At 34.3% G+C, this 18,184-nt stretch overlaps 1 protein-coding gene across 6 annotated transcripts in view; it reads left to right on the top strand.

Annotated features, from left to right (window-relative positions):
* Nucleotides 1–18,184, top strand: part of SNX14 (sorting nexin 14) — a 93,413-nt gene that overhangs the window by 9,773 nt on the left and 65,456 nt on the right. For 2 of the 6 annotated variants that reach the window (XM_028508588.2, XM_028508590.2), the window contains exons 2-6: nucleotides 8,411–8,531; nucleotides 10,142–10,218; nucleotides 10,300–10,378; nucleotides 14,514–14,557; nucleotides 17,333–17,420. In XM_028508588.2, the coding sequence (XP_028364389.1) occupies nucleotides 8,411–8,531; nucleotides 10,142–10,218; nucleotides 10,300–10,378; nucleotides 14,514–14,557; nucleotides 17,333–17,420 (409 nt within the window). Of the gene's footprint in view, nucleotides 1–6,433; nucleotides 6,535–8,410; nucleotides 8,532–10,141; nucleotides 10,219–10,299; nucleotides 10,379–14,513; nucleotides 14,558–17,332; nucleotides 17,421–18,184 lie in introns of all 6 variants that reach the window. The other 4 variants (XM_028508589.2, XM_028508591.2, XM_036024436.1 and 1 more) reach the window with 3 other exon arrangements.

The following is an 18,184-nucleotide window of genomic DNA, read 5'->3' as shown; positions in this document are numbered from 1 at the left end:
GTTGTATGTGGGGGAGGAGTCCAAGAGGGAACAATGCCGCTTGTTTGGCTCTTGCCCCTCTTTCAGGAGACTGGCAATTTCTCCTGCTGCCACAACCCCCATAGGTTTTTACAGCCAGAAGTTCTGAGGCTTGGCTTTACCTTCGATACAGCCCTGGGTGTTGTGGTCTGTCTTGCGCACTAATTGTTCCTCCTGGTTTATCCACATGTGAATGTGGGACTGCCCAGTCCCCTAGCTATTGCCTTGCTTGTATGACCTCTCCACCTGGGCTGCCTGTCTCTGTCCCTCTTGTCAGTTTGGATGAATGTTTCTTCTTTAACTCCTTGGTTGTAGGAGTTCCATACAGTTCGATTTTCTGGCAGTTCTGACTGGTTTTTATTTTTTTAAATATATTTTATTGATTATGCTATTACTGTTGTCCCATATTTCCCCCCTTTATTCCCTTCTGCCTTGCACCCCCTTCCCACCTGCATTCCTCCCCTTCGTTGATGTTAATGGGTCATATATATAAGTTCTTTTGGTTGTGCAAGGAAGTGAAACATGGACCTACATATGCCTCCATCCTGGCCGGAAATTCTACCTTTATTTTTTCTTTTCATTTCATTTCATTTATTTATTTATTTATTTAAATATATTTTTATTGATTATGCTATTATGGTTGTCCTATTTTTTTCTCCTCTTTGCTCCCCTCTGCCCTGCACCCCCATTCCCACCACCATTCCTCCACTTGAGTTCATGTCTGTGGGTCGTACCTATAAGTTCTTTGGCTTTTCCAGTTCCTATATTATTCTTAACCTCCTCCCCCTGTTTGTTTTATACCTACCATTTGTGCTTCTTATTCCTTGTACCTTTTCCCTCATTCATCCCTTCCCTCTCCCCTCTGATAACTCACCATGTAATCTCTATCTTTGTGATTCTGTTCCTGTTGTAGTTGTTTGCTTAGATTGTTCTTGTGGGTTTTTTTTTTTTTTTTAGGTTCTGTTGTTGACAGTTGTGAGTTTGTCATTTTACTGTTCATATTTTTGATCATCTTCTTTTTCTTAGATAAATCCCCCAACCCTAGCTGTCATCCTGCTCTCTATTTATGAGTCTATTTTCCTTGTTAGTTCAATTTGTTCATTAGATTCCACATATGACTGAAATCATATGGTATTTGCCTTTCTCTGACTGGCTTATTTTACTTAGCATAATGTTCTCCAGGCCCATCCATATTGTCACAAACGGTAGTTTTCTTCTTTTTTTATAGCCAAGTAGTATTCCATTGTGTAAATGTCCCATAGTTGTTTTATCCACTCAGGACCTAGAAAAATCTGTTGGTTTTGTTCATTAACAAGTGTAACAGTTGATGCTGGTTGCTGGCTGTGAGCTTAGCCTGGCTATATAGGCCAGAACATGTGCATAAGACCTTTACATGTGGCTTTTTTCCCCAATATGGAGCTGGGTTATAAATGTGAGCATTCCAAGAAAGAGAGCCTGGTGGAAGCCATATCCTTTTTTATGACCTAGCTTTGGAAGTTGGGCAGCTTCATTTCTGCTACATTCTGTTGGTTAGAAGTGAGTTATTAAAGCTAACCCCTGTTGAAGGAGAAGGAAATTAAGTTCCTTCTTTTGATGGGAAGAGTGCAAAGAATTTGTAATCATGTTTAATTCCACCAGTTTCATTTATTTTATAAATTAATTTGAGTGGGATTGATCTATTTACTATATTTAATGGTTTTATCTGTTACATAAATCTCTCTCCATTCATACCAGCTCTCTTATATCCTTTTAATATCTTTTTAATTTAGAAAACTTCATTATGAGAAACTTCATTCATATATATATATATATATATATTATATATATAAAATAAAAGTACAATCGTATAATGAAACCTGTAAGTACCTATTACCCAGCCTCAGAAATTATCAGGTCAAAGTCAAATGTTCCTGTTCCCCAATTATTTTGAAGCAAATCCCACATGAAATATTTACCTATAAACAGTAAATATTCCTATATGTATCTCTAGTAGATATGAATTATTTTTTCTTACATAACCACAACACTTTTTCATATTTAAAAAACAATTTCTTAACATCATGAAATATCCATTCAGTGTTCATATTTCCCTGAATTTGTTAGAGGTTTTCTCCCCAATATTTTAAGCATACAGGAATGTTGAAATTTACAGTAGATGACTAATTATGTACTGCCTAGATTTTACCATTAACATTTTACTGTTTGCACATACCTTATCAACTGGCTGTGCATTACTCTGTGATGAAACTTATTATTAAACCACTTTTAAAGTTAATTAAATTAAGATCAAAATATGATTTTTAATCTGAAAATTGCCTCCCCTCCCTGCCCATCCCTTTTTATTTAGCCTTTTAATTTGTTTGTTGAAGAAACTGAGTCATTTATTCTGTAGAATTTTCCACAGTCTGGCTTTTACTGATTACATTCCTGTAGTGTTTTTGAACATGTTCCTTTCCCTCTGGGTTCTCTGTAAACTAGTATTGGGCAGGCCAAAAAGTGAGTTTAGTTTTTGCTGTAATATAAAAGACACATTTTTAATGTTCACTAATAACTTTATTGATTTGGATATTTTGAGGATGCTGGCTATCTCCTGCTATTGGCTTCTAATGGGTAAAGGCCAGGGGTGCTACTAAACATCTTCCAGTGCATAAGACAGCCCCACAGCAAAGAATTATTTGGCCAAAATGTCAATAGTACCGAGGAACTTCACAAACTACTTTTGACATGTTTGGTCAGTCACAGCGCCTTCTCTATACAATGCACAAATCTTTTTTTATTTTTCAGTTGCATTCTTACCTTTCTTGAAATAGCAAAGCATAAATGCCAAAGATGTTGTGTATCTTCTTCCATCTTTAATATTAAAATGGCTGCATAAAAATTCACTAATTTTGATAACATTTTTAGAGATTTTATTTATTTATTTTTAGAGAGAGGGTGGGAGAAATAGAGGGAGAGAAAACATATGATACATGAGAGGAAACATCCTTGGTTGCCTTTCCCACACCCTCAACTAGTGATCCAGCCTGCAACCCAGGCTTGTGCACTGACTGGGAATTGAACTGGAGACCTTTTGGTTTCCAGGCCAGCAACTCAATCTACTGAGCCATACCAGGGAGGGTGATAAATTTTTTTAAAAAATGCATGCTGATATGACAGCTTTCATAATACAATCTAACAAAATTGTTTCAAATGAAGTTAAAGACAGCTAAGCACTACTAAAGCCATTATACAGAAAAAACTAAACAAACATTTTGGCCAACCCAGTAGTTAGGTCAAGAGGCTTCATTGTTTTGATTTTTTTTCCCTTTAGTCCATGGTGATGTAGATTTAAAGATATTGAACTATTTTAAGAATATGCTTTTCTTATTATTTATTTTATGATATACTGTTAGCTTTAGTTGGTAATATCATATGTATATTTATAAGTGAAAGAGACCTAATGGTTTTCTTTTATTATCTTTATCTGACTTGGTTATTAAAATTATACTTGTCCATTTAAATTAGCAATATTTTCTAATTTTTTCCCCCAAAAGCAGTCTGTGTAAGATAGGGATTATCTGTTTCATCCAAGTTTGGTGAAACAGTTTGGTCCAGGAGCCTTTTTTTTGCAGCCAAGCCTCTGATTACTGATTTAATTTCTTTAATGATAACTGGTCTATTGAAGTTACCTAGTTCTTCACTTACTACTTAGCATTTTGTCTTTCTTAAAAAATTTGTCTAATAGGTTATTTGATTTATGAACATATAGTTGTCCATAGTCTTACTCTTTGTTTCAATTATTGCTGTGATTACTTTTTCTATTAAAGTTTATTTGTGTTGTTTACACTGTTACAAATGTCCCCATTTTTCCCCTCTTTGCCCTTCTCCACTCAGCCCTTGCTCCCTCTCTCCCTCAGGCCATCACCACACTGTTGTCTTTGTCTATGGGTTATGCATATGTGTTCTTTGGTCCAGGGGTAGCTAACCTTTTGGTGTCTCTGCAACACTGGAAAAGAAGGCTTGTCTTGGGCTACACATTAAATATTGTGATACATAATCACAAAAAATTTCATATGTTTTAAGTCAATTTATGATTTTGTATTGGGCCACATTCACAGCCATCATCCTATGCTGTGTGTGGCCCATGGGCTGCAGGTTGGACACCCGTGGATCACTTCACTTTCTTTCATCCAATCCCCTCTTCTGCTCCCCCTGACAGCTGTCAAGTCTGTTTCTACTTTGTTCTTCAGTTTATTTTTGTTCATTAGACTCTGCATGGTTGTTCCTTTCTTTTTTAAAAAAATATTTATTTCTAGAGATATGAGAAGGGAGGGAGAAGGAGAGGGAGAGAAACCTCGATGTGCAAGACCTCCACTAGGGACCTGGCTTACAATCCAGGCATGTACCCTGACTAGGAATCAAACCAGTGAACTTTCAGTTCTCAGGCTGGTGCTCAATCCACTGAACCACACCAGCCAGGGCATGATTATTTCTTTTTCATTCTATATTTTATGTAGTTATAGCCTCTCTTTTGATGTCTTGCTAAAAGTTTTTTTTATTAACTTGAAAATTTCTGAGCATACATAGATAAAAGAGAGTATGAGGTACCTTTAAGCACCTGTTACTTAGCTTCAACAACTATCGATATTTTGCATATTTTAGAAAATCAAATCTTCCTTGTTTTTAAAAAAATAACTTCTATAAAAGACTATAACCTTACAAAATTAACAATAATTGGTTAATATCATCTAATAACCAGTCCATAATCAAATTTCCTAACCCTAATTGTATAAACATTTGTAGTTCTTTTGCTCTAATCAGGATCTAAACTAGATTCACTCATTTTATGTGGTTGCTACATAAGCAACCATAAAGTATTTACTTTTGTGAATTTACTTTTTACTATGAAAGTACAAATCTTTTATAATCCAGAACAAAAGTTGGCAAACTTTTCCTGTAGTGTCACATCAGATAGTAAATATTTTAGTCTTCGTGGCCTACATCGTCGGGTCTTTGTTCCATATTGTCTTTTTAAAGAACCCTTTAAAAATGTGAGAACCTTTTTAAGCTTGAGAGCTGTACCAAAGCACAGCCCACAAGCCATAGTTTGTTAACCTGCTTAGAAAATTCTTCATCACTCTCTCTTTTTCCCCACTGTGGCCATTGACTTCTTGAAGAAATTAGGAAATTTGTGCACACTCTGGATTTTTCCAGTGGTTTTCTCATGTTGTCTTGCTTTTTTTTATTCTCATTCTGACATTTTTTGTAGACAGGGAGTTAGATCTGTAGGCTCTTTTAGGTTTAGATTTTTTCAGTGGAGTATGAGAATACTTCAATGATTCTCTGTATATTCTATTATATCATTTTTATATCAAAAGTAGCCTTACTTTTTGTGGATTCAGGTAGTGATAGCTGATACTTTGCTGGGTAAGGCATAAAGCAAACTTTCAAAAACCAAAACAAACTTTCTATTTGTTTTACCACTTAGTTATTCCCTGAATCAATTACTTCATTATAGTTACTTCAGCATGATGATTTTCTCATTCTTTCATTCCTTCTGTAGTTTTAAATTTGAAATTTTTCCCTTTTTCTTTTAGTAGAATTGCTTTACTCCATGCAGTAGGTCTGTTTAGTTACAATGAAGAGCAGCTCAAATTGGAAAAGTAGGGTAAATGCTTACTGTTTTCTCTTAGTGTTTAGAGAAATTGGTGACCTAGTAAATTCCACTAGTATTCAGTTAGCAGTTTCCTTATTTATTAATTTTTCCAAAGAGCTAACATATTTTAGTATCTCTGGTCATTGTTGTTTGCTTTATTGATTTGTTCTTCTCTACTGTTTCCTTTTTGTGCATTTCAATTTACTGTTCCCCTTCCCAACTTTCTGAGTGATTAGCTTATTGGTTTTCAGCATTTCTTTTTGATCTTTTTTTTCTGATTAATGCAGGGTTTCTCAGCCTCAGCACTCATTTGGGTCAGATACTTCTTTGTTATGGGGGACTGTCCTGTGTGCATTTTAGGATATTTAGCAGCAGCCTTGGCCTCTAGCCACTTGATAATAATAGTGCACTCCCCCAATTCTACTATCTGCAGTTGTGACAATAAAAAAATGTCTCCATTTGTTCCCTGGTGGGGGAAAATCACCTCTGGTTGAGAAGCTCGGGGTTAATGCATTTAAAGCTATAGGTTTCCTTTTTAAATAATGCCTTAGTTATAGCCCACACATATTGCATATAATGTTTATTGTCTTTCAGTCTAAATACGGGTCTACAATCCCTAATCTGTAATTCTGAAATCAAAGAAACTCTGAAGAAGTAATTTTCTTTCTAAATTTGGTACCAATTAATTACATTTAATTACAAAACTTGACCTGAACAGACATGAGACTTCTTACAGTATTTATTTTTGACTTATTTCTTATTGTTCATGTTTTACTGAAGACATATTAATATCTGATTATGGAGTACTGAATCAGACCTCATTGGGGGTATTATATTATGTATGAAATATGTACTATAAAACTCTGCAAGAATCTTAAAAAGTAAGAATTCTGAATCATATCTGTCTGACTTAAAATGACTTTTGATAAGCAGTTATGGACATGAATATCATTATTTTCTCTGTGAATACCTCTATAACTTGAGTTAGTTTCTAGACATAAATTTATTGAGATGACATAAGACAAACAAAAACTCATCGAGAACAGTGTGATAAGCACCATAGGTTTTGCTTTTTTTTTTTTTTAAGCTTGATGTCAAGTGTGCTATTTTGATTAGAATGATGATTTGTATAGAAGAATGGGAAGAAATAAGGGTATAAAGGTGAGCTGGGAGCAGATTGAAAGGGACCATAAAGGTTTAAGGGGTTTGTATTTCATTCTGCAGGCAGCATTAAGTTATGGCTGGTTTTTGAGTGGGTGGTAGCCTTGTTTATGTTTAAGTGCTGAGTGAGAGAGTTTAATAATAGGTATATAGTGGATGTTTTCTTCACTTCCATTTTTCTACTCTCTGTGGACTGGCTTCATTTTCTTCTTATTACATAGTGATTTGTGGACTGAGAAGCCAGCACCAAAGTTTATACTTGATTCATTTACATACAGTTAAACATAATGTGGTAACTGGCATTTTAACTGTATAGTTGGGGGGGCTGATATTTCATAAAATCATGATAACTGAAATTTGTGCATATCAGAACTGTGCAGTGTGAGGGCTGCCTGACACGTGAACATGACTGTTAACTTGTAACACTATGGCATTGTTTTTTTTTTTAGATTAATCTCAAGCCTGCTTCTTCCTTATAACTGTGCTCAGATCTTAGCCACATAGTTCTCCTGTTTGAATTCCTGTGCCTCGCCTCCAGTCCCTCATTTTTCTACCCTATGCTCTTCTGTTGTTTTTCTTTTACTCACTCTAAGTTTTTACATAGACATTACTTCCTCTGAAAAAATTTTCCATCCTTTCAAATTTGGACTGTTTATTCTGCCTCAGGTGTTCCCATGTTATGTGTACTTTCTCTGTCATAATATAGAACATATGATCACACTGTATTGCACTCAATTACTTACCTGTCATACTTACCAGACAGCATTTTCCGTGCAAATAGAGACCATGGCACTGCTGTTTCCTGCTATGTCATCACAGCCTAGTACTGTGTAGAATAAAATAGGCACTCAGTAAAATTCTTTTTAGAAGATTTTATTTATTTACTTTTAGAGAGAAGAGAAGGGAAGGGAGGAAGAGAGGGAGAGAAGCATCAGCTGGCTGCCTCTCACTCACCCACAACTGGGGACCTGGCCCACAACCCAGGAATGTGTCCTGGCTGGGAATCAAACCAGCGATCTCTTGGCTCAAAGACTGGTACTCAGTCTGCTGAGCCACACCAGCCAGGGCTATTTTTTTTTTAATTAATGAAAAATAATCAGAATTTTGGTAGGGTGTGAATAGTACAATATCATTAGAAGGTAATCTGCAAGACTGAAGATGCAAGATGAAGTATAGGCAAGTTAAACATCCTGAGAACCAGGATGTTTATATACTGAGAACCAAATTTTGATATATTGAGAATTTATACTTCCTAGTACTTTATTTTTAAGATTTCCCCCATTTTATTTATTTTTAAAATTTATTTAATTACTGTTGACAGTACATTTGTTTCAATTGTACAATTGTACAACATAATGATTAGACATTTATATACCTTACAAAATATGCTTCTTCATACTTGAAGTGAAATGTTATTTTGATAGCATACATTCTGTGATTCTTATAGCTAATAAATACATAACAGAAAATCATGATTGGAGAAACTGCTTCAGTCTGATATAGTAGGTGCTTAATAAATACTTGTTAAATCAATGAAGGAACAACTTAGTGTTAAATTTATTTTGATTCTAATACTTATTTTCATTTATTTCTAAGGTATCTTCGTGTTTTAATGATCTTCTGGTCATTTGTTGCTGGAGTCGTCACATTCTACTGCTTATTAGGGCCTGATTCTCTCTTACCAAATATATTCTTCACAATAAAATACAAACCCAAGGTAAAATTTATGTGTTCTTATTTTTAAAAGTCAGTATGTATGACCCTATGCCATTTGATGTTATCATTGAAAGTGTGTTAAAGCAGTGATTTTTTTTAAAAATTATTTATTTATTTATTTTTAGAGAGGGAAGAGAGAGAGAGAGAGAGAGAGAGAGAGAGAGGGAGGGAGGGAGAGAGAGGAGTGAGAGAGGGAGAGAGGGAGAGAGAGAGAAACATCAATGTGCGGTTGCCGGGGGTTCTGGCCTAGCAACCCAGGAATGTACCCTGGCTGGGAATCGAACCTGGGACACTTTGGTTCCCAGCCCGCGCTCAATCCACTGAGCTACGCCAGCCAGGGCAAAGCAGTGATTATTTTTAAAAATACATCTACTCCTTAATAATAGAAGAGATCAGAACATTTTCAAAGTGAAATTTACATATGTGTATAATTTTAAGGTCTGCAGTTCTCCTAGGAAGAGCTATAAAAAGAAAATATAAAATTCCCAGATAATTGGTATCCACAATTTTAAGGTGTCCTATAACTATTTTAACAATGAGGACAGTAAATTTAAACAGAGATCTCCATAGTTGGTTGTACAGTAGAATCCCCTGGGGAATCTTTAAAGATTCCTGGGTCCTACAGATTTTGATTGAATAGTTCTGTAATAGCCATGTAATCGGTACTTTTTTTTTTTTAAAGATTTTATTTATTTTTAGAGAGGGGAAGGGAAAGAGATAGAAAAGAGAAACAGCAATGTGTGGTTGGCTCTCAAGTGCCCCTGTTGGGGACTTGGTCTGCAACCCAGAGCATGTGCCCTGACTGGGAATCAAACCAGTGATCCTTTGGTTCACAGGCTGGTATTCAATTCACTGAGCCACAAGGGTGTAATCAGTGTTTTTGTAAAAGCTTTCCAGGTGGATCTGAGGGACAGGTACAATTAGGAAACTCTGGGTTAAATTAACCCTATTAATTTCCTAAATGTTTATTTTGTTCCATAGACACACATAATCAATTTGCTTAATCAAAATAATTTGTATTTTTGAAATTTGAAAAAGATGGTAGTATATTAAAACTATCTCTGGTAAAGTCTTTAGGTGTGTGTTGATCAGGATTTAATGGGATCTCTTAAAGTCTTACATGATAATTCCTCAAATCAATGTAGTCCCTCATCTCAGGTTTGTTGGTATTTCTACTCAAGGAAACACACATGAAAGTGGTGCTCTATAGCCCTGCTCGTTACCACATATCTTCTCCCTCACTGAATTCAAGGTTTGGAGAAATAGAAAATAGTTTTTTCTTATACTTTTGCAGTAGAATATTATTTTCAAATATAGATTGATTTTTTAAAATAAACGAACATGACAATTGAATTGTATGTAACCTTGGAAATTTGGCTTAGGTATTGTAAAGCATTTCATTAAGGATTTTTTAGCTGTTATCTGTTTAGTTTAGCAAGTAGTGTTTACTACAAAGAGTAGTTTTAGTGTTAAAGAAAACAATAATTTAAGAAAATCTTTTGTCATACATTGATTAACAAACTTTGGAAAAATTGATTCTCTTTAGTAAAGATAGTATGTAAAATAAACATAAATTTCTACCCTCCCCTCCCCCAATTTCCCTTTTTTTAGCAGTTAGGACTTCAAGAATTATTTCCTCAAGGTCGTTGCTGTGCTGTTTGTGGTAAAGTGAAATGTAAACGACATAGGTAAGTCAGAGTGTTTTTATTTGTTGATCCTTCCAAATACGTTTTGGATTTCAAGCAATTTAACTGTATGATTTGTTTTAGGCCTTCCTTGCTACTTGAAAACTACCAGCCATGGCTGGACATGAAAATTTCTTCCAAGGTTGATGCATCTCTCTCAGAGGTAACTGATTTAATTAATATTGCCAAATATACTCAAGCAAGAAATATTAAATACCTATGGAAGTTTAATTATGGAGCATCTTAATATATGCTACCAAATTAATTCTTGGCAAGATAGTTGATTATTAGGAACTATGCTACTTGATTGGTAAACTGGAAATATTTTTAGATTCCGTGTCTCATTTAAATGGACATTTTAACCAAAGAAAGTACTGTTCAACTTAGTTACTGCTTAACTCCTATAAATAGAAGTTATTTTTATGATACAGCAGTAGAAATAATCAGTTGTAATATCAAAATGAAGAACCTGAGCTACAAGGAGCAAATATATATTTTACTGAATTATGACCCCAGTTTTGACACTAACTGAAGGGTAGAACAGGAAATGGGATTTCTTTTCACTGTTTCTGCATAATGTAAGGATAAAAAAGCATATTCTTTTATGAATGTTCCAGTCACATTTTATATGTACCTTTTTGGTAATATATTATATATATAGTTATTTCTTTTAGACACTTGTCTTCTGTGTTGATCTGAGGAAGCAGTCAAGTCCTTGAAGGCATGCAAAGGGGTCTTACTTATTCCCAAAACCAAGTGCAGGGCTGGCTACCTTGTTGGTAGCTGAGATATATGTATTGAATTAAGAAATTGAATGGTGAGGGGAGGGAGAAAATACAGATAACTGTAATTGAATAACAATAAAATGAAAAAAAATTGAATGGTAATTAGTTGAAGAAGAGCATTTGACATCTGAATCCTGCCTAATCATCCCTTTTCCCAGTTTGTATCCATCTGTAGCTGAAACTTTGCTGCATGAAAGCCAAACTCCTGGCATTTTCCTTTTTTATTTCTTCTATAAGGTCTTCTTTTTTTAAATTAAATTTATTGGGGTGACATTGGTTAATCAAATTATATAAGTTTCAGGTGTACAATTCTGTAATATATCATTAGGTGTTCGCCACCCAAAGTCAAATCTGTTTTTGTCACCATATATTTGACACCTTTTACCCTTTACTACCTTACGCATCCCCCTTTCCTCTGGTAACCACCGTAGTGCTCTCAGTATCTATGAGTTTTGTTTGTTCCTTTGTTGCTTTCAGTTTTATATCCCACATCTGAGTGAAGTCATATGGTTTTTGACTTTTTCAACTATAAGATGTTTTTCATCCTCAAGATTCCCTGATTTTAGACTGGGCTGTCCACTATGGTAGCCACTAGCCACATGTGGCTACAAATAAACACTTGAAATACATTGAGATGTAAAATATACACTGGATTTTGAGGACTTAGGAAAAAGGAACATAAACTATGTTATTAAATATTTTATATTACATGTTAAAATAATATTTTGGATATATTGTATTAAATAAAATATATCACTAAATTACTTTAATGTATTTGTTTTAAAAATGTAGCTAGTAGAAGACTTAAAATTACACAGGTGGATCACATTATTATATTTCTGTTGGAGATTGCTGATTTGAAATCTTTTGAAGACAAGATCTCTACCAAGACAATTTTTTATGTCTTTGATGCTTCATTTATTTCTGTTTATTTATTTATCTTTGAGAGGGAAAGGGAAAGAGAAAGAGGGAGAAAAACATTGATGTGAGAGGGAAACATTGATTGGTTGCCTCTGGCACACCCCCAACTGGGGACCTGGCCTGCAACCTAGGTATGTGCCTTGATAGGGAATTGAATTGGCAACCTTACATTTTGCAGGATGATACTCAATGCACTGAGCCACACCAGTCAGGGCTAGGGTGATTTATTTCTTTAAAAATAAAAAAGGAAACTGCCAAATTCTTCACCTAGTGTCTGGCACTTATTGGTGATAAATATTAGCTCCAAATTTAAAAACATTTTTTTGAGATCTTGCTATATAGGCAGGAGCTAGACTAGACTCCAGGAATGAAAAGAGAGATAAAGTATGGTTCCTTTCTTCTAGGAACTTCACTCTGGGAGGGGAATTAGATGTATAAGCAGGTAATTACAATATAATGTAATAAAGAAATAATGGAACAAATATATAAGGTATATTATTAGCACAGAAGAAGTAGTGCATAAACTGTTGAGAGGGGCAATCAGGAAGTATGGCTAGAAGTTTGCCAGACTGAGTTTGGGAAAGGGAATATTGGGGTTTGGAAAGAGCTTTTGAAAAGTAAGAGAGGCTTTGAAGCAAGGTGTAATGTTCAGTAAGCTGGAGGGTAAAATGTGGAAGATATAGACAGTGAAGAGACAGTATTCTAGTAGCCAATACTTATTGATCACTTATAATATATTAGGCACTGTGCTAATCACTGTACTTGCATTATTTCATGTAATCATACAGCCTATGAAGTAGGTGCTATTATAGATGATTCAACCAAAACTGGGGTTTAGAGAGTTTAAATAAATTTCCTGACGTTTCATAGCTGGTTGGTAGCAGAACTCAGTCTAAAACTCAGGTCTGGCTTAGTCTTTAAACAGTTTTTATATGGCCATTTCAAAATCATATTGTTAAAAGACTTAAAGAGCCATACTGAAGAAGTTTAATTGATTACAGAAGCCAGTGACTTTCAACTATGTAACTAGCGTTTTTAGATGTGACTCACAGGATGCAGTGGGAGGTGAAAAGGAAATGAATGGTCTCAATTGCTGCTATGTAACTTTCCCCCGCCCCTTTAAAATCAGTGCAGCTCCACTTTTCTTACTTTGATATATTGTGGTTTGATATATTGAGGGTTTCATGCAAGGGAGGGATGTGGTCAAAATATATGTTTAAGATCACTTTGGCAGCTCTAATGGAAGATGGGGATGGGAGCTAGCTTGTAAGGAGGAAGACTCGTTTAGATCCCACTGCCACATAATAGGGGTGAGATGATGAGGACCTGAAAAGTGGGGCTGTAGAAAAGAGCTATGTAGGATGTAAAATCAGTAGGGTTTGGTGATTGGTCTTACTGGTTATGGGAATGAAGTAAGACCAAATGTTTAATGGTAAATTTTCTAATCTCTCTGATACCCTATCCCTGTTTATATCTCAGCAGATATAACTAATGTTTAGGTTTTTCAAAAAATATATTTTATTTATTTATTTTTTAAAGAGAGGGGAAGGAAGAAAGAGAGGGAGAGAAACATTGATGTGCAAGGGATACATGGATTGATTGCTTCTCACATGCCCCCAACTGGGGACCTGGCCCACAACCTAGGTATGTTCCCTGACTGGGAATGGAACCAGAGACCTCTTGATTTTCCCAGGCTGGTGCTCAATCCACTGAGCCACACCAGTAAGGGCAATATAACTAATGTTTAGTTTTTGTAATAAAAAGTCCAAATCTTGTTGCCTTCATATTTAGGGAATCCACAACCTTCATTACTGCTGTCAAGAGAAGGTATGCAGGTATATAGTCAGATCAGATAAATTGTTTCATTTCCTCTCTGCTGATTTTTAAAGTTACTGTCCAATGTGGCAGGTCCTTTTAAAAATTAACATATTGTTATACCCAGACTAAAAAACAATGGAAGGTGTATTATCCAGGGTTTCTTTTATTTTTTATTACTTTTTCATATATAACTTGAACAGCTAAAATTTTCACAAATTGAACGTATCTGTATAAATAGCACCCAGATCAAGAAACAAAACATTGTCAGCAACCCCCTTCTTGCCCGCTTCTAGCCACTATCCTCCCTTCAAAGGGATCATAGGCACTTAATTTTGACCCCTTAAAAAGAGTTAAACAAGTCTTATCTACTTGTTTCATTTTATTTTGGGAGTACTGATTTACAAAGACAGTTAAGAATACAAAAGACTAGCTTATTGTTTTCCTTCTTTCCAAAGAACTTTCTTGGTTCAGTGAAGCTTCAGAGTCAGGAACAATTTAACATGGGTGTTTTTTTTTTTTTATGGGAATACTGAGAAATGTCTATGTCATTTTAATTGTAATTTCTTAGTGGAGTTTTACAGTTTTTCAAGGGTTTTCTCCTATGTTCTCTTTGATTATCACAACCACCATGTAAGGTTGGCATATACATTTTATCATGTGTATGTTAGTGATTGGGCTAATAAAATCGGTTCTCAATAATATCATCTATTGCTTAGTAGTTTATTTCCCAGATTTAGTTAATTAATTTTTCTTTAAAATGTAATTTTTATGCAGGTTCTTGAATTAGTGTTGGAAAACTTTGTTTATCCATGGTACAGGTATGTTCTTTCTATAAAATTTTTTTTCTTGGTGTAGTGAATACAATTAAGTGAGGTGTGCTAATAGGTGTTTTTGTGTAGGTCAGGATTTCTCAACTGTGGCACTATGGACATTTTAGGCCAAGAGATTCTTTGCTGTGGAGTGTTATACTAGGGATTAAAGGATATTTTGCAGTACCCCTGGTCATTTTCCACTAGATACTAGTAACACCTCATCCTCCTTGTACTTGTGATCACCAAAAATGTTTTTAGAGATTGCTAAATGTTACCTAGGAGGTGTAATTGGCCCTAGTTAATAACCAGTAATGTAGGTAATCAATTAATAGTTTAGTGATAGCAAAGAGGAAAAAAACCTAGACTGCTTTTGAAAGAAAGTAACTTGTAGAATTTTTCCTCACTCCTAAATATAATGAATGATTTAGTATTTTGTATACACTTTTCATATTTGAAACATCATTGTGCATTTAGAAGGAAAACTTATATTCAGATGTTTCATTAAATTGAAAGATAATGTTAAGAGCATTTTCCTGGAATATTAAGATTTTGTATTTCAAAGTAACTTTGTTTTTCATATCTGCTGTGGATGTACTTTGTAGAATATAGAAAATACTCTAAATCTCGAAATATATAGTTTGAGAATTATAAATCCAAGTTACCTCATTTAATAAATACATATTTTCTTAACATAAACATAAAATATTTAGTTATATATTTGAACACTTACAAATTATAGATGCAATATTTAATGACGTGTACCCTAATTTTATATCACTTCAGTATTTTTTGAATTTTCTAATTAAAAAATGCTAGTGGTTGAATTGATCCATAGTGTATTAAAACAAATGTAATATCCAGTTTATGTGTCATATTTCCCTGAAAAGGAATGTAAATTAAATTTTTATGTTGGATTCTGTCTTAGATATGGGGCATTTGCCATTTAAATAAAACTAATGGCTGTGTAGACTTTCTCTTCCCTAACCCCTAAGTAATGGCCCTTCAGACATAAAATCTATATTTCTAAATGTTAAAGTTTGTATTTTTTTCTTAGTATAGCTACTGATGATGTAACATCACCTTACCTGGGGTTAATAATGGGAAAGATGGTTGGTAAAATTATTTCCCTTAATTCTACCAAGGGACCTAACAGCACCATCATCAAGTTCAGGATATCACCATTACACATACTTTTCTTTCTTACTTTGATTAGAGAAGTGTCCTAATTCTTTAAGGACCTCAAGACCTCAGGAAAATGAAAAGTACCTCCTTAGAAGAAGGTTGTTAAAATTTTTTTTTAAAAAGTTTGAGTTTTCTTTTTTAAGTATACTTTATTGGTTATGCTATTACAATTGTCCCATTTTTTTCTTCCACTTTATTCCCCTCCATCCTGCAACTACCCTCCCTCCAACATTCCCCCGCAACCCCCACTTCATGTGCATGGGTCATTCCGTTTAAAAAGTTTGAATTTCAGTTTCTTCTTTTTCAAGTGAAACACTTTTTTCCCCTATATTTGGAGTTAATTTATATTATATTAATCCATAAATATTTTAAACTAAGTAAAAGTTACATATGAGTTTAATTCTATTGCTTCTTCAAAATTATAATTTGTTTTGTTTCTTAGAAATTTCTTTGATGATGCTTAGAAAATAATCTTGGTATTGTAAAAATATGACTATATATATGGATGTCTACATGGAAATGTATGAGGTCTGTTCAGAAAGTATCAAGCCAAATAATGTGAAAAATAGAGACATTTATTGAAGAAGATACAAAGTAAAGGAAGCATTGTACACAGGACAATGATGCCTCAGTCCCCTTTAAAGTAGGCACCTTGGGACCTCACACAGTTCTCCCAGTCGCCATCAGTTGCTCTGTTGTATTTTCCTGAATCTTTAATGGTCTGAAATCTCTTCCCTAAAGCTGATTTTAGTTTTGGGAAAAGGCAAGTTACAGGGCACCAAATCTGGGGTGTAGCAGGTCTAAGTCACCTGGGTGATTTAATGTTTTGCCAAAAACTCTTCATAAGATATGATGCACAAGTGGGCATGTTGTCGTGAATCATCTGAATAGTTTCTGCAGAGGATTCAATCTTAATGCAAAATTTGATGCAGATTCATTGCTCGGCTTACTTATTTTGAATGTGATGGCTCCACAGTATACATGCTCACTCAACGGCTTCTCCTGCCCCCAATGACTATTACAGTGAAGTTGTCATTGTTCACAAATGCACATTCCAGTCCACTCTCCTCAGCTGCCAGGTTACATTGATGTCATGCAAACTGTTCTTGTTATATTAGTAATGGCTACACTTCTTCCGGACAGACCTCATGTACTACAATTTAGTTAATAGTGATTGTCTTGGTACTAGACTATTGGAGATGTTTATTTTCTTCTGTATATAGTTCTGTCTTTTATTCTGTAATGTAATATATTTGTTAAAAGAAAAATAGCATAAGTATATAGATAAAACAGGAAACTCTAGACTTTCCTTGGTTTCTATTTTCTTTTGATTTTAAAAATTGATTTTAGGAGAGAAGAAGGAGAGGAGGAGAGAGAGATAGAGATAGATAGATGAGAGAGAGATTTGTTCCACTTATTTATGTATTTATTAATTGATTGTTTTATGTGCCCTGACTGGGGATTGAACCCTCAAACTTGTCTTGTCGGGTCAGTGCTCTAACCAACTGAGCTACCTGGCCAGGGTTTCTTTGGTTTCTAGAAAACGAAGCTGTGTATTTCTCTGAACTTCTAAATGCTTATTTTTCTCCTTAATTGAAGGGATGTAACAGATGATGAGTCCTTTGTTGATGAATTGAGGATTACACTACGATTTTTTGCATCTGTCTTAATTCGAAGGATTCACAAGGTATATGTTTATAATGAGAAATTTGAGACCTTTATGATTACTATAATGAGAAATTTGAGACTTTTATGATTACTAAAGAGAGTTTTAAAAATCTTTTATTTACTTTATCCTATACTGCATGTATTTTTTTCACTTTTCATTTTTTTAAGATTAAAAGATGAATGGGTGACTTTTGATTCATTGATCAGATTTACTTTAATGCTTGGATATCTTGGTTTGTAGCAGTTAGAAATAAAAAGGCAACTATAAAGAAAATAGTCATGTTCCATTTTGATGAATTTACTGTATAAATGGTAATGATTATGATTTACTTTTTTAAAAAATGCTTGAACGATACTTTGTGTGTATTTGGGTCTTTGCCTACAGATATTCTTTTACCATATTGGCTGTAGGTATACATACTTGTCTACTGTCTTGTCATTTCGATAGAATTCAACGTATTGACAGTAAATTGGTGTATAATATCTCTGCTATTATTAAATAAAGATAAATCTTGTTAAATGTTTCTAAACAAATTGTAGAAATGAACAATATAGTCAACTACTATAGAAAAATAATGCAAAAAATATGAATAAGCAGTTCACAAAAATAAAGTGCCAATGAATACTTGGAATTACATTGTCTCATGAAATAAATATAGTTTTTTGATAAGATACTATTCTTTTGCCTATCAGATTGGAAAGATAAAAAAAATGATACCATCTAGTAATGGTTATTGTGGGGGAACAGCCAGTGCAAGTATGAATCCCAATTGGTATAACTCT

Source organism: Phyllostomus discolor, chromosome 4, assembly GCF_004126475.2.
Source record: "Phyllostomus discolor isolate MPI-MPIP mPhyDis1 chromosome 4, mPhyDis1.pri.v3, whole genome shotgun sequence".
Lineage (NCBI taxonomy): Eukaryota > Metazoa > Chordata > Mammalia > Chiroptera > Phyllostomidae > Phyllostomus > Phyllostomus discolor.
Note: the sequence above shows the minus strand (reverse complement) of the source record. Positions and strands in the feature narration are given on the sequence as shown.